We start from the raw sequence: 21,219 nt of genomic DNA on the forward strand, positions 1-21,219 counted from the left end.
CAAAACAATAACTCACTAAACTGTGTGCATGCAGCTTGTAAGAGTCTGGCTGCTGTGTGGCTCACCCTGCCAGGCACATAAAGCGGGGAAAGGCAACATGGCTGATGCTGCAGCTTACCTAATTGGTCAAGCTGTCGTAACCAAATTTTATGAACTGAACAAGAAATCTACCCTTGAAAATAATACTTTTTTGTTTGGTTATAAAAATTCACAAAAACTAAAACAAAGCAAGTTAGCATGTATGTAGATAATATAGGCAGGCAATGTTGAAGCACCCTGCTGTTCAGCCATACCCTATATAAGTCAATTATATTACCACTGTATAATGCAGTCCATACAGTATTTGCTCAGATAATGAATAATTTCAAATATAATTTGCTCCTGAGAAGTTGCTCTGCATACGTATTGTAGTCTACTCTATGCTTAAGACACACGCTGAGCTGCTAACAATGGGGACCCTGAGCGACTGAGAGCCCCGACCCCATCATGTGAGCTGTATGGATTTCCATTTGAATAATTAACGCTTCCCAATTTCACACTAATGGTTGAGAGGTATCAGAATGGTATCATTAGCCGCTAATAGAGATTCATGGTGGAATGGCTGCAATATTTTTTGCAATTTTTCCCCCCCCTCTTTTTTCTATTCCCTCTCTCTCAACTAAGGAGATGCAGAGTGCAAACCCCTTAACTCCATCCCATCAGCTATTTAATTAATGACACAAATTACGAGGCCTTGAATAGCATGTGCCTAAGGAAGGGGGAGGACACGCAGGCTAGCATCTCTCTTTCTCTGGATTCTCTCTTCATCTCCCTCATTTTTTTCCCCTATCATTTCCCTCGGTTGGTCATGAGTCTCCCACACCATCATTACAGGTTTCATTTCTCAACACCCCTCTTTTTCTTTCAACTACTTGTCTGCTCTCTTTGTGCCCCTTTCTCGTAGCTATTCAATCTCCTCCCTAGTGTCTCCCTTCGGTCTCCATCGCTTTCTCTCTCCCTCCTACTGGGAAGCTGCAACGCTATCTTATAACCTTGACGATGCAGGATGTCGCGTGTGTGTGTGTGTGTGTGTGTGTGTGTGTGTGTGTGTGTGCGTGTGCGTGCTTGTACGTCGGTTTGTGTGCATACGTGTGTTTGTCTCTCTTTGAGGGACAGGTGCAAGGACTTGGCACTCATCCAACCTGCTACCCACGCGGGAAAGAACAACAGAGGGAAGCGCAGCCGAGGCAAAACAAAATGAAATACAGTTTTTGTGGAACATGGCGGCAATCAGAGCAGAAATAACCTAATAGCACCTCCTGAAATATTTCTTGATTTTCATGGACCTTGAAATTATGGAACAGAACAGAGGAATGGGGGAGGATTGTGGAAAATAAAGGAAAGAGGATGTTTTAGCCTGGTGTGTGGCTGGACATGGTGGAACATCAGTGAACAAAGAAAAAAAGAAAAAGACAAGGAAATGCAAAAAGAGCTTTGATTAGTATGGCGATCATTAAAAGGAGAGACCCCCCGAAGAGACCAGTCTCTAATTAGTGCTATATCCTCGACACTTGGCATGTGTGCCTAAGTGTGCGTATGTGTGTGTGTGTGTTGGCAGTTGAAGGAAACACAGATAAAAGCTATGCTTGTGTTTTATAAATGTAAGTGTTTATGAACATTTCTAGAAGCTAGAATATGTTGGATTGTACATTCTTGTCTGTCCATGAAAAAGCATGGGATGATGCTGGATGTACGTTGTATTGAGCGAGAGGGCAGCCGGTGCAAAACAAAAGCCTGATAGATTGCACCATCTTATTCAGCTATTAGCAGTGGAAAACAGTTTCCGCATGTCCAGATTCACCCCTTTCACACGACCATTTATCCACATTGGTAATCACAGCTTCCCTGTGCAATTATCTCGCCTCTCAACTGGGAAAATAGTTAATTTGTATTTCTGTAGGATGTTTGTTAATCCAGCCCCAAAACTGCCATTTTTCAATCGATTTTAACGTACCACACTTTTAATATGAAGATGTAAACATCATGGAGTAGATATACTGTGTGTTATTCATTACTATATATTACATTTTCCATGTGGTAATAGTATTGTTACTTTTTATATGAACAGAATAATAGGAAAATATTGTGTTATCTTTTATCAATTTATGTTGTCTAAATTAACTTTTTGGATTAAGACTAAAATAAAAATGTCCTATAAACTGCAATAAAAACATATTTAGTTACATATATATTGTAACCTATATTACGTCTCTAGCTAATGCCTCCTCATCAAGGAACACACAGATGTCTTGTCCTGCACCACAGTGGAAAACTGCACTGCTAATGTCAGCTTGCAGGCTAGATAGTAAATTAACTAGTCAGGTGTAACAAGCATAATAAACTGCCTTAATAATTGAAAACGGCCAGTTTAGATGTTGATCCCTTTTCCTTAATATCACTTCTGACAAAATCCTGTCTGTCATTGGCTTGTAGGCTACAGTTGTATACGGCCTTTCCGCATCCCTGCAGCAAATGAGCCTGGTAGCTAAACTGTCAATCAAGCAAAAACACTAACACACCCCTCAGAGGCTTGAGAGAAAGGAGCATTTCTTATATATATATATATATATATATATATATATATATATATATATATATATATATATATATATACATATATTTCTTATATATACACATATATATATATATATATATATATATATATATATTTCTTATACATATACATATATATATATATATACACACACACATATATATATATATATATATATATATATATATATACATATATATATGTATATATATATATATACATATATATATATGTATATATATATATATATATATATATAAATATATATATATATATTTGTTCTCCTTTCTTTCAATAATCAAAGCAAAAAAAAAAAAACTGAAAAAAAAACAAACAAAAAATGGGTTTACAATATTTCTGACTGCAAAAAAAAAGAGATAAATCATTGTGATTTCAGTTGGACTATAACATGTAAAGACAGGGTGTTTCTGCAAAGCACAGATTAAAACCAATGTGCTGTGACAAGATCAATCTCTGCAAACTCAGGCCACGACACCAGCGTGAATTCAGTATGTGAAATATATGACAGAAAGTCATCGTCGTCAGAGCTTGCTGTGTGGGTTGGGGAGTGGTCAGCTGTCACTGAGTGATGTGATGGCATTACAGGCCCCCTTCACACATGGGAAGAAGTGGAGCTGGTCGCTCAGGTGGGGAGAAGAAAAAAGCTGTCTGAACAAGAAGGCTAATGCTCACTGGCATTTCGTCAGGGAGTGAGGAGGGTGTGGCTGTGTGATGTATCTGCTGTCACGGAGTTGCCTCCCACCCTAGACCTGATGAACGTGGTTTGGAGAGCTCAAGGGCAAAAAGCCACTGAACTTCCATACAATCTGCTTAGTAGATTTACCGATAACATCAAACGAAGTGATCTACTCTTGAAGAAGCTTAAAATTGCTGCAAGATTATCCAAGGCAAAGAGAACTGCCTGGATGCTTGGAAGACTGCTGATGGTGTTTGAATACTGAGTGGCTATCAAAGCCGAGCTACAATTGAACAACAGATTAGATGCAATTCCTATTAATAACCTAAAATCCTGACGTGTGGAGACACTAAAACAATGGGTGACCGTGACGAGACACATAACCAATCGCATGGTCCACACTACAGCCAGGAAGTCCCATCCTGGTCACCCAGGTGGTGTTTACCTTGGGTGTGACCACTACATAATGGACTCTGTAATCACACCACAATCTGCCCAAGCTGCATTGTACGTGATAGCCATGTGCAGAGCATCAATTTCATGGTTTCACCTGCCAACACAGAAGGACAGAGATTGGTAGCAGGTGCCGAGTAGAACATGCCAAAACAATCTACTCCATTATTCAGTGAGCCCCCCCTCTGTACTTGTTAGGTGTGTTATTATTAGCTAAATGAATTAAAAAACAATTAGGTAAGTTGGAAATTAAAGAACTGGCCAAATTACATGGCAAGTTTCTATGAAGTGTGAGCTCAGGATTATTCCGCTTCGTTCAAATCAGAGAACTGATTGCATGATTATATGTCCTGGCTTAGCTTCCAGTGTGTGAGCCATATCTGACAGGGCTGAGCTGGATCCCACTGTGTGAGACAGGATTTTACATTGTCCTTATTAGCTACAAACAGTGGGGGGAACTAGTGGCTTACGCATAGCAACAGACTGCCAGCGGGTTTTCTGCCTTTGTTCTCCCGCAGTCGTCTTGTCTGGGTCTTTCACTTTCCCTCCACGTCATCTACCATGCATACTGAAGTGTCAATTTTGAAAAGTGAACTGATCAAAAGCGTTTCCCTGAAAGGATGTGTCATTATCCAGGACCTAATGTTTTGGGGACGAGGGGTTTGACCGCTTGCCTGGACCAAATAGATCAGTCAATATGCCATGAAACTACAATGAAAGGTACATCTCACTACTGTACTACAGGAAGATGGCTGATGCTCAGGAGAAGGACAAGAAAGGTAATCTGTCAACAACAGAACAAGTCTTTTAGCGACAAAGCAGGTCTGAATGCGTTTCTTAGTGTTTGAGGGGCCGCAGAGGGGATGTAAGTGCTTCATTACTGCTGATGAAGAACACTGAGTAAGTAGGAGGGAGACACAGTTGTGTTGACCTCTTACGAGCTCGACCTCTGGGAGGAGCTACACGGAGAGAAAGATGGAGAAAGCGAGTGAGAAAGGTTTAATAAGGCACTAAGAGAATAGAGACATTCATCTCTCCACTGAACCGTGGAGAGTCAAGGTGAGGGGGCGGGGCAGAGGCAGATGTTCACCATTGGTGCAAAGTCATGTTTATGAGTCATCATGAAGGGTCAGCACATCACTTCTGCCTGAGGGTAGCCTTACTAATCTGTAAAGTGCATGGGGGAGCATGCAGAAACTGCACGAGTACAACAAAGACAGAGACCTCTGGCAGATGAAGAATGAGTTTACAGGATGTAGGTCAAATTATTTTCAGTTGCATGTATTTAGTCATTTGTTTTTTATCCAGTATTGTTTATCAATATATTTCTTTATTGGTTAGCCTTTCTATTAGTGCCATTTGCCCTCTTCATTGTTCAATGTGATGCCATTTCCTCACACACAGCTTATATTAAATACATATTCAGTTCAAATGAAAGCATGATGGAATGCCTAGTGCTCCGACACTCTCACAGCACAGGCAAACATCGGCACTCTTGTAATGGGAATTCTTTTCTATCTTTTTTTTTACAAGTGATGGAGCAGATCAAATCGCAAATTAATAAAATCAATATTGTATCCGCAGCATGTGTCCATCGATTTAGCACACTCCTCTGCCATTATTAACGGTGGATCTGATTGTACAATCTTGCTGGCTTATAAAGATACGGAGAAGAGAGCGGTAATTTACCCTAAAAGAAAAGAAGCTCCACAAGTAGAATACAGATAAAAGCCGTCAGTGAAGGTGCTCAAGAAGAGAGGAGGGGCAGTTGAGGGAACTGAGGGAACAAATAAAGAAGATGTAGGAGGGGGGGCGCAAAGCAGTGCACTTAAAGGGCAAACTGTAAGCGAGACTGAGGGAGGCTTGGAAGAAAAAGAGTATTAGGGCAGAGAGGGAGAGCCAGAGTCAGAGGAATATAGAGTCAAAACTCCACCACTGATGGAGAGTTGGAGACATGGGCGGCTGCTTCCCTTATTAGACACTCAAATCCGTCAGTCTGTCTCAGGAACTTGGTAAAGAGACTTGTGTTAAAAGGCCATCCACAATTGAGCCATCATGTCTCAAACTATACTACTTTGACAATGTAAACACCTAATTATTCCTTGAATTTCAATTGTTTGAGATTTCCGCCTGATGCAGCCATTGACCTAGAGGTTTATGATTTAAAACAGGCAGCACCAATTTTATCTAAATGCGGCCAAAAGGATTGCCTCATTTGGGAGGCAGAAAGGGAGCGCGTCCGCTGGGCTGTCACAGATGAATTGCATTCACAAGCTGCAATAAAATATGTTTCAAAATCCGTCTCCAGTGACTGTTTGTGATTACACTTTGCTGTCCTGCTCAATATACAAATAAACGCCTACATGACTTCTGCATTGCCAGCATATTTTGTTATCCTTCAATGGTCCTGGACACAATCCATAGTTACACCAGACAAGGTGCCCGCCGTTTCCCTCCCTGGTGCTCCCCTAACAGTGTTACAACATAGCTGCCAGAAGCAGTTTGGGCAGACATTTCCATGTTTCAACTTAGCTTTTGTTAAGGAAGTTGAGTAAATTAGTAAAAAAAGTGGAAGGTGGGTAGTTGAGTCAGACAACTGAATGTGAATGCCATGGTTCTCATGGGTGTCATGCCATTTCTATTTGAGAGGATAGCAGAAACAATGTGTCACATGGTTCGAAGGGTGGCATTACCAATGAATGCAAGCTTTTTTACATGCTGTCATAATGTGTGACTATGTCCAGAATATTATTGATGCAGTTTACGTCCATGTCTGGCCAAAATGTAATTACCTAATAATGTTACCCTATTAGCCATTAGTGCAAAATTGTTAAAATTAGCATACAAATCCTTAATGTAATCCTTGACCTGAGACCACCAAAACAAAAGGTCCAGTTAGACTTTTGTGCAAAAATCTAAGAACTTCCCTCAATAATATCATTGCATTCACAAGAATGGGATGGACATGAGGTCACAGTGACTTTGACCTTGGGCTTCCAAAATCGAATCAGTTCATCTTCGAGTCTAGGTGGAAGCTTACGCCAATTTTGAAGAAATTCCCTCCAGGCATTCCTGAGGTTTCACATTCACAAGGATGGGACGCACACACACCCTCTGCCTTTGAATATTGACAGGAACTCAGAGTTGCACAAAAACTAGACAGTTGATTACATTTTCTGTTTCTCTCCATTGCAGCTTTAGTTGGGTCAGTGTTGTACAAGGACACCTCGGAAAGACACTGACACTGGGTGGCTGGGAAAGAGAAATGTGCATATTGAAAACAGTTGGTTATAAAAGAGCCATCTGCCAGCTCTTAACCATAGGTAAAAATGTTGTATACTTCAAAACATGAAAGCTCTCATCAGGTGGACTAGTGAGGGAGCCATGTAAGAACCTCAAATGTTAAAAAGATGGTTTGGATTAAAATTTACACCCAACTACACCGGGAAATATCTGTGACCAAATATTTAAATATCAGTACTTTATACAGCAAGGCAAACAATATGTCAGGATTCTGGCAGGCATAATTACTGTGGCTTTGGTGTTCCATTTCAAAGGTCATAACACAATACCGAAGGTCACATGGCAATGTCCATACCACTTCCTCTGGCCTCACCTGGATTTCCTCTCTGTGGGTTCATCCTGTCAGCCCATGCTGATTCCTCTCTTCCCTACCCAAATGTTTCCACTCAAATTACATAGAGCTCGACAGGGTTCTTTTACCTGCTGCCCTAATTAAATCTGTTTTACTTACTCCTTTCAGAGATTCTTCACTAGTCTGAACATTAACTAGCGTCCACTGAGCTGAACTGAACTAAAAACAACAAGAACGTTTCATTTGGATGAAAGTCATCCGGCCTTTATTGGTGCTGTGCTAACAGAGACATGACATGATGATTCCTCAAAGATATTAAAGCACCGTAACTGGGGGAGCTGATGGCACTGACAAGCACCATCTGAAAAAGAAATGTAGCTCACGCTTCCCTCGACTGACTACATTAGCAGTTATTTCTTCTTTTTAGCATGTTGTTGACAACATAATTCCCACACAGCCGTATGATTTTGGGTAACAATTTTCCATCGGTCTCAAATAAGTTGCCTGTTGTATCACTTTTAAACTCCATCTGCAGTGTATACCTCGGATCCGCTTATTTTAGCATCAATAAATTACACAACCAATACCCCACAGAGGATGATGTTTGTAAATAAAGTTACTGTAAGCGGGCAAGCTGTTGACATAATTGATAGCATGCAAGATGAAGAAAGTGTTAATCTCCTGTCAGTTAGAAGAAAGACACAGTATCGCATCAATGACTAAATAATCCTCCACACGGCTATACTGTATCATTTTTCACATGTAAACAACACTGTCAATAATATTCACTGCACTCAAAGACGGTGTTATGCTTTTTGGATTACAGGGCTCCTGATTTGTCTTCAAATCCACGACTGCATCTTAATCTGTTTCGCTGGACAGGATGACACATTCGAGATAACTTTGAACATTTTGGCCATTACTCTCGTGCATGTTGATATGGTTGTTGATGAGCTATTGTTGTTGAGGAAGTGAGCATGGCTAAGAGCATGAGGAGGTGCTTTAGAGTGTGAGATAATTAAGGAATACATACTGTAGGGTACACATTCATATTGGACCTCCAGATATTTGTAGGTTCCTGGGCAAGGGTCAGGAAATACATCTGGTCCCGCCACAACAGCACACTGGGTCCGGTTATTACATCTGAAAACAGAGAAAAGAGCAATAATAGCAACATCTTAATAGCAGGCAATTGAGGATTGGCAACAATACACAGTAGCACATTAGTCCGATGTTTGGTGTGTGGTAAATGGAGTCCAATTCTGTTGCGGAGATTATGACCATTATGAAAAGAAATTATTTCTCCAGTCTTTTGGACAAATAGATAGTAACTACGTAGGTTTTTTAATACTGTATTTGGACACTGTAAACGTGCACATAACGGTTCACTTTCATTTTCAAAACGTAGGTTTACAACCAAGTAGTTTTCAGGTTCACTTGTGTGACAAAACTACTTCGTTAAATTGCTTAGGTATCACTTTAAGACAGAAACTGTTAAATGGGGGATTAAATTTAAGGCAATGTTAAAACCTTTGAGAGTAGACACTTTAGTTAAAAGGATACAAAAAAGATTAAAGATTAAGTACTGTTAGGTATTCTGTATTGGAAAATTGGAATTTAACATAAGATGGGTTAAGATGATGTATTGCATTTCAGTAATTTGCAGTGTTTTATTATGTATCTTGTATTTAAGAACATCTGTATTTTTCTTGTAAACCCGTTCTCATATAAAAGTGCATTTTGTTTCAGTTGTCTTGAAAGGTCGACCGTAATGCTGCTTTGGATATATTATATGCATGGGGACACATGACTGACTGATGGACTAGAGATCTCAGATACCACCCTGATTGAGGCAAAGTAATTGAACACATTAAGGGAGTAAAGACAGGTGTATTGGGACAGAGTTGTGTGACATTTAAAGAGGATAGCGTTCATCCTTTGTAGGTTCAGGAGACAATCTCATGGGTAAATTCATCTTTCTGTTGAGGGATATAGTTGGAAGTCATGGACCTGCAACCAGGTTTTAAACCATGAACAGGTCACATTGTTATTACTGCATGATGGATGGTAGTGGTGCAAGTGGAGAGGAGGGGGGAAGACACAATCCTGTGTGTGCGATATCAGCCTCGACATGAAATGCAGGTCTTCATTAAAAAACACAATTATGGTGCTGGTGGTGTTCTCATGTGACATTTTGTTTTGGTCAGTCATCAATCAAAGCCCCACTTCATATGCACAGAGGGCCTTTCGCCAAACATGATAGCAACACTTATCTCGGAACATTAACTCTTAAACGTTCTGACAAGTATTGATCTGTCGCTGCTCTGCATCTGTTTGCAAAATGAAAACAACGGTTATGAAGGTCTGTCCAGTCTGTGATCGAGCTCCCATTGTGTCTGTGATCTTCATGAGGCCAGCTGCTGCGAGCTAGAGAATATACAGGATCGCCGTCCATCCATACTCATTTACGGACTACCATTACCTAGCCATATATAAAAGGTTTTTATTCCCCAGCAAGGCCCGTTCGCTGTATAAGTCTTACGAAGGTCAAGACAGGGTCTGACACAATGATTCATACGCCACAATTAAAGGATTCTCTACACCTTAATTAACATTGATTGGCTGTCGACTAATCAATCGAACCAGTGAGGGACAAGCAAAAAGGGGCCCATCTCATTTCAAGCCAGCCCAGTAATAAGATATGGTCTGCAGAGTCTCGTCCACGTAAACTTTATGGGTTCATGAACCCCCATCACCCTCTGCCACTCACTCCAGTCAGCTGTCTGCAGCCGAACCCTCCCTATGAAGAGTTAATTCCAAGGCAGTAAATGGCAGTCAAATAAATAAGGGGTCAAGCTTATAAAGCTGAGAAACAATTATTGAGGCAGCCTTCTACACCCTTCATTCTTACTACCAGTTTCAGTTTATTCTAGACACACACACACACACACACACACACACACACACGGGCATTGTTGTTGGCTTATTTTGTGGAAGGACAACATGATATAATATATATGTACTTTTTTCAATTCAACATTGCTGCCCCAGAAGTTAAGCTATCTGAAATGTAATCATAATTTGTAATAACTTCCTGATGAGGGATTAAACATAATGTGTATTTAACATGGATTGCAAACTTAATCCCAGCCTTAATATCCATCTTGACCCATATTCGAAATCCCTGTGCTGTGCATTTTTACCTCTGCACACACAGCCACAAATATCTTCTGATCTGATTTCCGTTAGTGTCCTGAAGTACCCGCATCTTACAGGGGAATAAAATATGGTGGAGAAATAATCACAATTAAATGTATCAAGTGCAAATCAATGGCAGAGTAGGAGGGGGATCAATAGCGGGAGAAGCAGCCCACACCACGTGCCACAATGACTTCACAATTACCAATTAGAGGGATAATCAGGATCTCATCAGACCCTTGGCTCTGATGGAGCCCTTTGAACTAGCCGGGGGAGAGAGAGAAATGGATCCACTCTGAGTGATGTATTCAAATATGGGAATGCAGGGTGTACACAGTATAGGTATAGGAGGGAGAACACAGCAGGTGATTAAAAGCGTCAGCAGGCTAAATGCTGCAATTGGCGTCATGCTGGAAGCTCGAGTTCCACTGGTACAAACAAAAGGAGGACATTTATCATTTGAAGCTAGGACTGTCACGATATCAGATTTCCACCACACATTTATCATGGCCAAAACAATTCACAATAACAATATTATTGCAAAATCTGTTAAAATGTAATGTTAAACATTTAAAAAAAACTATACTACCAGTAAAATTAAGTTTTAGTTTACTGTACATTTGCGTGTGTGTATCATATAAATAGATCAATCATATCAATGTTGTCATGTTTAGGAATATTTCAGATCATTTGTTGTGGGGTTATATTTATCCATAGTCAGTATATTACCTACAGTTGATGGCAAGCGACCATTTTGGAGAAACAAACAGTTCCAATGCAGTACAAGTACATATAAACTAATATTGATTTCTTTTGTATGTGGCTAAAATGTTTTGCTGCTGCCCCCGTTCACAGCAGTATATTCAGTATATTGCTTTGCTCCTGCGCTGGTACTCCTCTCTGTATCTTCTAACTATTACTGTCACACAATATCAGTATTACGTTTTTTAAATAGCACGGCTATTGTCAACATCAGTATATACCAACAACACCTATTTGAAATAATAATACAACAATTCTAAGTGTTATTATTAAAAGGTAAAGGATAACATATGTGTGTGTGTGTGTGTGTGTGTGTGTGTGTGTGCTATATATATATATATATATATATATATATATATATATATATATATATATATATATATATATATATATATATATATCTCAGAACTAAGATTCTAAAATAGGACACATAACTCGCTTTTCCAATTTGGCCACAAACCACCGCCCCTTTTTTTCTCCCCGCATTTTCACTTTTCCTCCCTCATAGCTTTTTCCTCTTGTTCCATCATCTGCTGTTTGTTATAACTGGCAGATTAGAGCTCAGACTGCCAGCTGACAAGGGGAGATGTGGCACAAAGCACAAGAGCCCTAAGTAAGCACAAACTGTAATGACTATAATCGCGGACTGATCCTGCTGCTGCCTCTGATGTAAGTGGGTTGAGTCCCCTCAGTCTATTGACCACTGACAGGAGAAAACATTAATACATGAATGGGTGAATAATTTAATCAATGAAAAGAAAGAACAAAAAAGGAAAAATAAGGATCAGTTAGTAGTTTAGGACAGAGAAGGTGCAGCTGCTGTCAAAGTTAGACCGATTTGTCCTTCTTTGAGAGTAATAAAAGAAGAATTGGTGAGCACCACTGTTCCCTTTCAGAACTTGAGTGATTTATATCAGGAGGGAAATACCAACCAAGTGGAAGGACAGAAAGGTTTGCCAGCTTTTAAAAGTTCAGGAGGAAAAAAAATCGCAATGCTGAATCTGCTTCCAATACGGCAAATTGCTTTGAGTGATTTTCCATAGAATTCACATCAAAGAAATTTGGAGTAAGTCACATAAGAACGGAGACGGTTCAGCTCGCTTACTTCATTGAGGGTACGCCTCTCTGTGGAGCTCCCCCACAGTTCCTATGTGTTTGATGAAACAGTCCCTGTCAGGGAGCACAAACTCTCCATTTGCTTTCAGTTAAAAAGAGCAAACAGAGCCAAAGTGCCCCTCCTCCAAGAAATTAACACAGACACACACACACAAACACACACAGGTATTAGTTCCCGTGGTTTGAAGAGAAAAATATGCACAAGGTGCTTAAGGGACTTGGAGAGAATCTGTATGTGTGTGTGCGCAAAGACAAAGTGTATGTTGGTATTGTTTGCTCAGTGTGTACACTGCAGTGTGTGTGTCAGGCTGTGTATACACGTGTGAGAGTTTGTATTTGTAAGAAAAGGGAGGGAGGGGAGCGGGGAACAAAGTGACGGACGGGTCAATATCCCCATCCCTCTACTGGGACCCATTACGCTTTAGTGATGGTCTTCGCCACCCACGGTCGACTTCATTCATTATCTTTCCTTGCTGCACGCCACAGCATCCATCTTTTCTCATTCAGTCTGTCTCCTGGCGCTACACAGAAAAAAACAATGAAAACCTCAAGAAAATGTTACAAGGAGAAGGGGAGCAATGGCCTTGAGCACTGTGTATTTAGCTCTGGAGTAAAACCAGGAAGTATTTAAAGTCCACTGTTGAGTGTTGTTTAGTGTGGCTCTTTTCCGACGGAGGAATTATCAGTCCCTATGGAAGCCTATTGTTCACAGAGACTTGCTAAGGAGCATATGTATCAAGCGTTCTGTTGTGGAGCTGCAATGGAGGAATATATTCTTTATATCTTTTAATTATTTGGAGTTACTTCAAAGAGTTTCTTATAGGTGCACACATGTTTGTATCGGACCGTGTTTTGTAGAGTCCTTTCTTGACAGACCATCTATATTCCCTGTTCGTACTGGCAGCTCCATACATCACATCGTATACATACTGTGTGGCTGGCTACTGACCAGCTCCATCATAGCAGACATGGGCCAAAAGGTTGAGGGTGACTTAAAAGTACACTATATTCCAAAGTTTTCTTTCACTTAAACTTAAGACTATCCTTTCTGGAACAAACATCTCTAAAGTAAAAGAAACATAAGCTTTTAAACCATTACTATTATTACTAATAGTAATATTACTATTCTAAAAGATGCAATTTCCTTTCCCAAAACACTTGCTGAACACAGATTAAAAAGCAGAAGAGGAAGATGGGGAATGAAATGTATACAACATAAACAAAATGGCCCAGTGTGGCGTGCTGAAGGGGCTCACTGTCCTTGAGTATTTAGGTTCACATAGCGCCGCACTAACGTGGGTGAACATCTGCTCGCAAACACATGCATGCACCTACATGTTCCAGCGGATGATTGATCAATGTAAATAGTCACAGCTTGCTACTTGGTGGCATTAGCAACCTGCTACGAAACCACGGGAAAAACATCAAGCTGTCACGCTGTCTTTATAAACACTATGGGTGACAAAACATCAGCCATATTCCTCTTTTATAGGATTAACTATGTGGAACTAAGCAGAAATGAATGAAGTGCCAAGTGAGTGTTCAGTATAGAGGAGATGGAGTGTTTATGTGCATGAGCTATATGAATGACCTTTATCAGGCTCCATTAGGTATGGAATAAGAGTTTCATTAGGGATGGTCAAACAAAGGTCAAGATTGATCATCTCTCACAAACTACTGCTACTGCTTACAGAAATAATATATATATATATATATATATATATATATATATATATATATATATATATATATATATATATATATATATATATAGAGAGAGAGAGAGAGAGAGAGGGGAGCATTCAAGCGTCTTCTTTTTTTCATCCTGACAAACATAATCCTTTTTAGCCATTCACACAGATTAGTTTCATAATATTTTTTTTACATCACACAGTTTTGCCTCTCCCTAATATTGTATTTGGTGGATAAGCTGCATTTTGTCCCAATGCAACAAGCTGTGAAAAACATAGTGGCACTAGCCTTCAACGAGAATCCAGACACAATGCGAGAACATATTCAGACTTTATGGATGTGGGCGATGTATGGATTCATCTATGAGGTCCTTTGCTTGGCCATAGTCCAAGAGCCTGAAGTGAAGCGCGCGCTCAGCTTGATTAACACATGCTTTTCCTGTTCCGCCGTGTGTTTGGACGAGTGGGCTCTTTCACGAAGGTGATGACTAAAATTATATTCTGGAACTGAGAAGAGAGACTGGGCTTGTTTATGGCTGATGATGATGAATGAGACACAAACAACGGTCAAAAGAATTTCCATCTCCGATTTGTCATATTTGTACCTTTCCCCACTTACTGAAGTCCAAACCAGAATGCAATCCTGCATTGTGTTTTTTTTCTTCAGTTTATGTACTTTATATTACCACTTAGTTTTGGAGAAGAAATGTATCCAGGTTATTTTTACCACATTTGAGCTTGTGTGACTGTATTCATTAATATGTATTCAACACCAATGTCAACTATATGGAAACATTCTGTTTGGCAAAGATTAATCTCCACAGCAGCGGTTACGGCAAGTTCAAGTTGTCCTTCAGCAAAATCTAGGGCCTGAATGGAGCACGGCAGTACAACCCAGACTTCGGTTTCTTTACATGTTGGTATTTATATGTTGTGTAATTAAAAAAATTGTGAATACCCATTCACTAAATGTCCTTTCCTTTGCTGATTTTATATGAAAACATGAAACAAACATGAAACAATAATTAACTGACTAGAAAAACATTAAAAGTCTAAAAGATAATGTATTTTTGGCAAAAGGAAAGGGAAAACTAAGACCCAGGTGCACATAATTGTGGAGTTGAGTTCAGGCCAGACAGAGGTTATAACCTCAGGAAACGCACCCCTCCCATGATGAGCATTGCAGACGGGACACTGTTCTCCAAACCATAGGATTTGTCACAAGAGCAGAGACATGTTTACTGACACCACAAGGGCTGATCAGCTGTGGTAAACATTTCCTAAACAGGCATTTTGGAAGATATGCGCAGACTTAAATCAAAAGAAGTGCAACTGAAGTTACTCAATACAACTTGCTGGGCTTGGGAATTTAGCAGATTACTAACACAGATTTTGACCCATTTCATTCGATTGTCTTTAAGGAATGTCTCCTAAGATATTTCATATATTTCTATTTGCTCTACTTTGTGGCACCAAAGCCTGCAACAGAATCTGAAATAAGTCTCAGAAATGTGAATACTACACTGAGTAAGTTTGAATGGTTAAAAGAATGATTGACCTTTGAGCTCTTCAGTACATGTTTACTTCACCTTGAGCCCCAACAGCTTGCTCCAAACACTTCACTCGTGCAAGTGGAGAGCAAAAACTATTTTTGCAGCGGAGTCAATGTGCAGAGAAGAAATCAAGCTCTTTGTGTCGAGTGTAAGGATTAATCATTGATTGTGACCAACGTGAACTACGCAAAAAAAAATCTTTCAATATGGAACTTTGAAATGATATGCATCTTGACAGCTTGTCAGCAGGATAATATCAGCTTTGTGTTTTATTGTGTTTTTTAGGAATAAATGTTAAAAATACAGCTTTAGCCTTGGGACACATCAAACTCAATGCAATTTCTTAGAAATAATTTTGAATAAGACACCTCCTCTTGTTATTTTGAAGCAGAAGTAACCCTGCTGCAAACGGATCAAACTTGCTCAGCTAGCCTCTTTGAAATTAATCCATCTATTTTGGTGCCACAACAGGTATTAGGTGATGCAATTTCTCTCTCCACCTGAAAGGTCAATCCGTGTTTCCGCACATGCTGTAGACATCTATCTGGCTGTGCACACCGAAATTCCATTAAAGTATGAATTTGGCACATGCTGGAGAGTGCTGTGGGAGTTAGACGTTTCCAAAGTAAATCCAGTGGAACTGCTTTTACAAGGGAAGTGCAGTTACAGTTTATACTGCACATGCTTTGTTTAAAATCATACAATCAAAGTTTGGTCTTGTATGATAATTCATTTAGATGAGTTTGAGAGTTGTATTTTTGCAGTTCAATATTATTATTTCACACACTGGCAATATACAAGCATTCTTTTGAACACTATAGAGTGTGTGTTGAATGAATTGTCCTTGACATCAATGCAAGACCTTTTTCATAAATGCATTCACATGTAAAGCTTATCTTTGCTTTCAAGGCAGCAAGTGGTCTTATGAAGCATAGACACAAGTGCGAGTTCTAGCTCTAAAGGGCAAAGAAACTCAGCAGAATAATCCTACGACAGTTCCTCAGATGTCAGGAGATACACACATCTTGGAAATACCGCAGCTCAAAAAACAATGTTGTATTTAAATCAGAATACTGATTCCAAGTTCTTCATATAGTTAAAATCAATAACAATAACAATAAATAATGCATCATGTCTTTGTTCTATTCTGTGAATCCACCATTAATGTTTATTGAAATTATACATTTAGATACAGATGTTCATAATCGTCATCGCTAATTTTAAACTGTGCCCTAAATTAGATAAATGGTAAGCGCTAAGGGTAAACAGAGTTGTGTGTAAATCATGTCATACATGCAGAGATGTATGAATTATATGATGCAGTAGATATGACGGTGGATAATTAAAAAGCCAGCACAAGCACTCAATATATCCCGACTGCTCTCATTTAAAACAAAGGCAACGGGGATTTCTGACAACTCAACGTACAATTTGTAACAGTTCATAAGATACAATATCATTTCCCATGGGGTAGCCGTTTCCCTCAGATATGATCAGTAAGCAACATGTCAATCGTCTTTCGGGCTTGTACATTGCATTGATGGCGTTGCTGAGAGCAAAAAAACCTCAGCACAGTTCTGAACCTAGAAACTAATACAGGAATGAAAGTAATTGGCATGAATAAAGTCATGAGAAGCAGTGGGCATATTATTATGAGACGTTATGACTAAGGTATTTTGACTTTCTTCAGGACCATAATTAAGACCGGTTTTGAAAGCTGTTGCTATGAAGAATAGGCATTGATTGGAAAAGCACTTTCACTCCTACTCCATTTGCAGGCATCCAAACCATGAAGCTAACCTGCTGACACGATATTCGTTACACAAGCCTAAAAAAATACATAAATAAATATCAGCGCCTGATTTAAAAATCGGACAAACACTGGAAGCGTCTAATCTCCTGGTATGTGTATGTAAATCCTAACACCCACAGGGTCTCTCCAGGTGCCTGTAAGGAGCCAGAAGGGAGGATTGAAATGTGCAATAACTTCACGAATCGATTTGTTTGGTGGGTGAGGCTTATTCACTGGGGCCTGCCCGTCTAATGATTTACGATTTCCAGGATGAATTTTTCTATTCTTGCTAACAAATGATGCTGCTCCCCATCGTCCTGGTGACGTTTGATTTATCTCCCAGCGAAGGCCCTTGGGACTTTCAGCCTCGAGGCCCATTTTGAGCTAAGCCTCATTCCAGGAGGGGACGTGTAAAAGTGGGGTCATAGTATCTTTTATAACCGCGTCATATGAATATTAATGAACATATTGAAGAAAAACTATAATTTGATGTGCTAGGAGTGAAGTAATATTTCTGACGTGTGTACTGTGTGCTCACGTGTGCGTCAGTGGCTAAATTGGAAGCTGTGAGTATGAGCACTTGTATCTCTGCAGGCAGGCTTGCGCGCACCCAAACGTGCGCATGCACACCAAATATACTCTTTCTACATCATAAAGCATAAAGGAATCCATCCTGAAATATTCCAGTGACAGGCCCCATCGAATTGCTGACCAGGGTTAGCCTTTTGAACCATCCCTGCTGCGATTCTGAGCCCATCTCAAGAGCCTCTCTGCAAGCGTCAGATTCTTCGGCCAGCTCCCCAGTGGTGCCGCTGCTGTGCTGGCCTTCAGACTGACGGATGGGGAATAGGAAAAGAAAGGCAGAAATGCCACTGCTTTGACTTTTTAAGGCATCAAGTCCTGTTTGCTCCGCACAAAGAGCGGCATCTGCTGCTGGTTCGAGTCAAAGAAGTTCTTTGGGGAGCTTATGTGGCTGTGCAGCGGCAACAAAGAGATTCTAATCCTTTCCTTGGACCATTATTCAATCTCTATTTTGAGAAAATGGAGGAAATTCTGAGGTTTGTCTGAACAAAGAATACAAAACTATTCACACCAACACTCAAACAGAAATAATCTACACACAAATCAATATGCATACTGTAACACTGATCCCCACCGCCATCTCGTTTTCCCTCTCACTTTCCTAAGCGAACACACACACACACACACACACACACACACACACACACACACACACACACACACACACACACACACACACACACACACACACACACACAGGCCTGCCTTTAAGCACAGATTTTTCATTTCTAGTCGCTGTCACCATGGTAACTTCCAATGTCCGACTTGGGCCAGGATGTGCTTCCAGCACTTTCCTTCTTCAAAGCCCTTTTTCAAAGCCTAAAACCGCATTGCTTCACTAACGGTCCCCCATAGTGCTTAGCTTCTACGAGGGTGTTTAGCTTTTAATTATCCCATATGACAAAGGGCCGAATAGGTGTGTCTAATAACAAACCACTCTAACTATACAAGCCAGAAGGTTTAGCAATAAATAAACTTTTCTTTACAGCTGCCGTCTCAAAATCCTTCAAATAAAACAAACAGAATGGAAGAGACTGAAACCTTGCAGGTTTTTATCCAGCCATTTCAAACTGTATGTTTACATGCTCAACTTAACCTTTTTATACATTCAAAATGGCCACCTTTGTTGTCATGAAGAAGGGTGTCTTGGCAGCGACAATCAAATATTCCTGTGTTGACCGATCAATAAACCCCCTCCCCCGCACCTCCCGACCTTCCTCATTCACATCTCAATAATGAAAGACGAGCAGGGGTTATGAGTAACCTCGGCGTTCGATACAAGAGGGGTCAGGCGTCGATGGCTCGGCAAGGGTCCAGGCTTGCATTGGCATGCAGGAAATCACCACAGGTCTTAAGGATTGTCCTGGAGGAAGCATGGCTAGGATTAAAAGCTTGGGTTTGACTGAACTCTCCTGTCTCATGTGTCAATATTCCCAAGGTAGTGTCAGTCACAACGTCAGTCTGAGAGGAAAGTAATTTACTGGCCAATAAAGGCACAAAGGCTCTAATTTAGTACAAGATGTATCAATTACTGCGAGTTGATGGTAGAATGGCAGCAGTGGTAAAATACACAGAGTACAATAACACATTTAACATTTGCAAGATCCTTATAAAGAAAGAAGAAAGCAAACATTATTCAAAAACCTGGAGAGAATGAACATGATGAAACATTGTCTGTGGATGTCACGGTTAATGAGGGTTGTTACTAATGATTATTTTCATTATTGATTATTCTCTCATTATGCTTTTGGATTAATCAAGTCTTTAATCAAGCTTTTTAAATTGTTAGATTGACACTGTGCCTCCCCTTAGATAAAACTGAGAGAACTGCAATTTATATTGTTTACATTTTGGCAAATTGGCAGCATTAAAAGTATGCTGAACTAGTCAATAGGAGTTCCTTTCTTCCAAACTACCCATGGATGAAGAGACATCTCTGGAATATTTCAGTTCTGAAGACAACTTTAAAATGTTAGGATTCTCAGGCAAGTTGGAGTTGTAAGGAGCATCTTTCTTCTATGATTTCTCCACAGATTTGGCTTGAAAAAGAATAAAATATTCTTTATAGAGTCATTGACAGGCCCTTTACTTTATAACATCTTCTTCTTTAGCTATAATTAAGCAGACCAGGAGTGCAAGCAAGGTGAACGAGGAGGGAATTAGAAGTACAAATACTGATATAGTTCTGGCCCTTTCCTCTACTCCGAGGTGACAAGGCGTTCCTTGTATTTCACCCTACGCAGCACCACTGTCCCATTGCATTTGTCAAGTGAAGTCAAGTCTCTTATATACCAGGTCTTCTAAAAGACAGCCTGAGGGTGAGGGTCGCAATCAGGTGGAAAACAAAGTCTAGAGAGCGTCATCCTGTCGGTTTGTTTCAGCTCGGCTCGTTTCCCAAATCTGGTATGTATTTGGTGTCAACGTCTGTTTGAAGCTGAAGATTTATTACAAAACACTTTGAAATGACAGTTTTTTGGAGCAGACTTTGTTGTGCTGTTCTACAGAACACAAAATGTGTTATCCTCACCTAATTCCAGCATTTCTGGTATCTATGATGACCTGAGTCCTGTCTCACAAAGCAGGATTAGTGGGGAGAAAAGCTAACTTTGGGATTAACCCACACTGTTTCTCACAATGACTTCTCAAGTTCAAACAGAGTTATTTTGCTGTGGTTTCTAATGCCGCATACCAAAGCTCCAAGGATCCGTTTTTGTCCAGGCTTGTGGATAAATAGGCACCACCATTTCTACATGGTGCCAACAAAGACAAAAAAAAAATGCATTTACATGGAAGTATAAAGGAGATGAAAAAAACAGTTGATGGATTTATCAATTCAGTAAACAATTAATATTTGTAACACAGTCCCAATTCCGCGCTGGTTATAAAACAGTCTCCTTCCAAGAAACAGAAAAAGAGTTCTCATCTTCACATTTGATTCACTAGATAGCTGCTAAACTAATCTACATTATTCATAACAGTGACTGCAGTGTTGACATACATGTACATGATGTAATGACCCAAATAGAACATCTTTAACATTAAAATTCAGATTTAAAAATGTATTGCATTCATCTTTCTCTGCATTAGCAGCACAGTTTTAGTGCAGTTACAATTATTTATAAATACTTTTAAATGCCAAACTTGCTTGCTTCATAAGAAAGGAGAAGTGCTATTAATTCAAATATAA

The 21,219-nt window shown here is 39.8% G+C and overlaps 1 protein-coding gene across 1 annotated transcript in view; it reads right to left on the reverse strand.

Annotated features, from left to right (window-relative positions):
* Positions 1-21,219, reverse strand: part of LOC306734795 (adhesion G protein-coupled receptor L3) — a gene marked incomplete at its 3' end in the record, with an annotated part of 118,274 nt that overhangs the window by 83,897 nt on the left and 13,158 nt on the right. The window contains exon 2 of the mRNA XM_079216185.1: positions 8,372-8,481. Within this exon, the coding sequence (XP_079072311.1) occupies positions 8,372-8,481 (110 nt within the window). The remainder of the gene's footprint in view (positions 1-8,371; positions 8,482-21,219) is intronic.

This window comes from Taurulus bubalis, assembly GCF_910589615.1.
Source record: "Taurulus bubalis genome assembly, chromosome: 3".
In the NCBI taxonomy this organism is placed as follows: Eukaryota; Metazoa; Chordata; class Actinopteri; order Perciformes; family Cottidae; genus Taurulus; species Taurulus bubalis.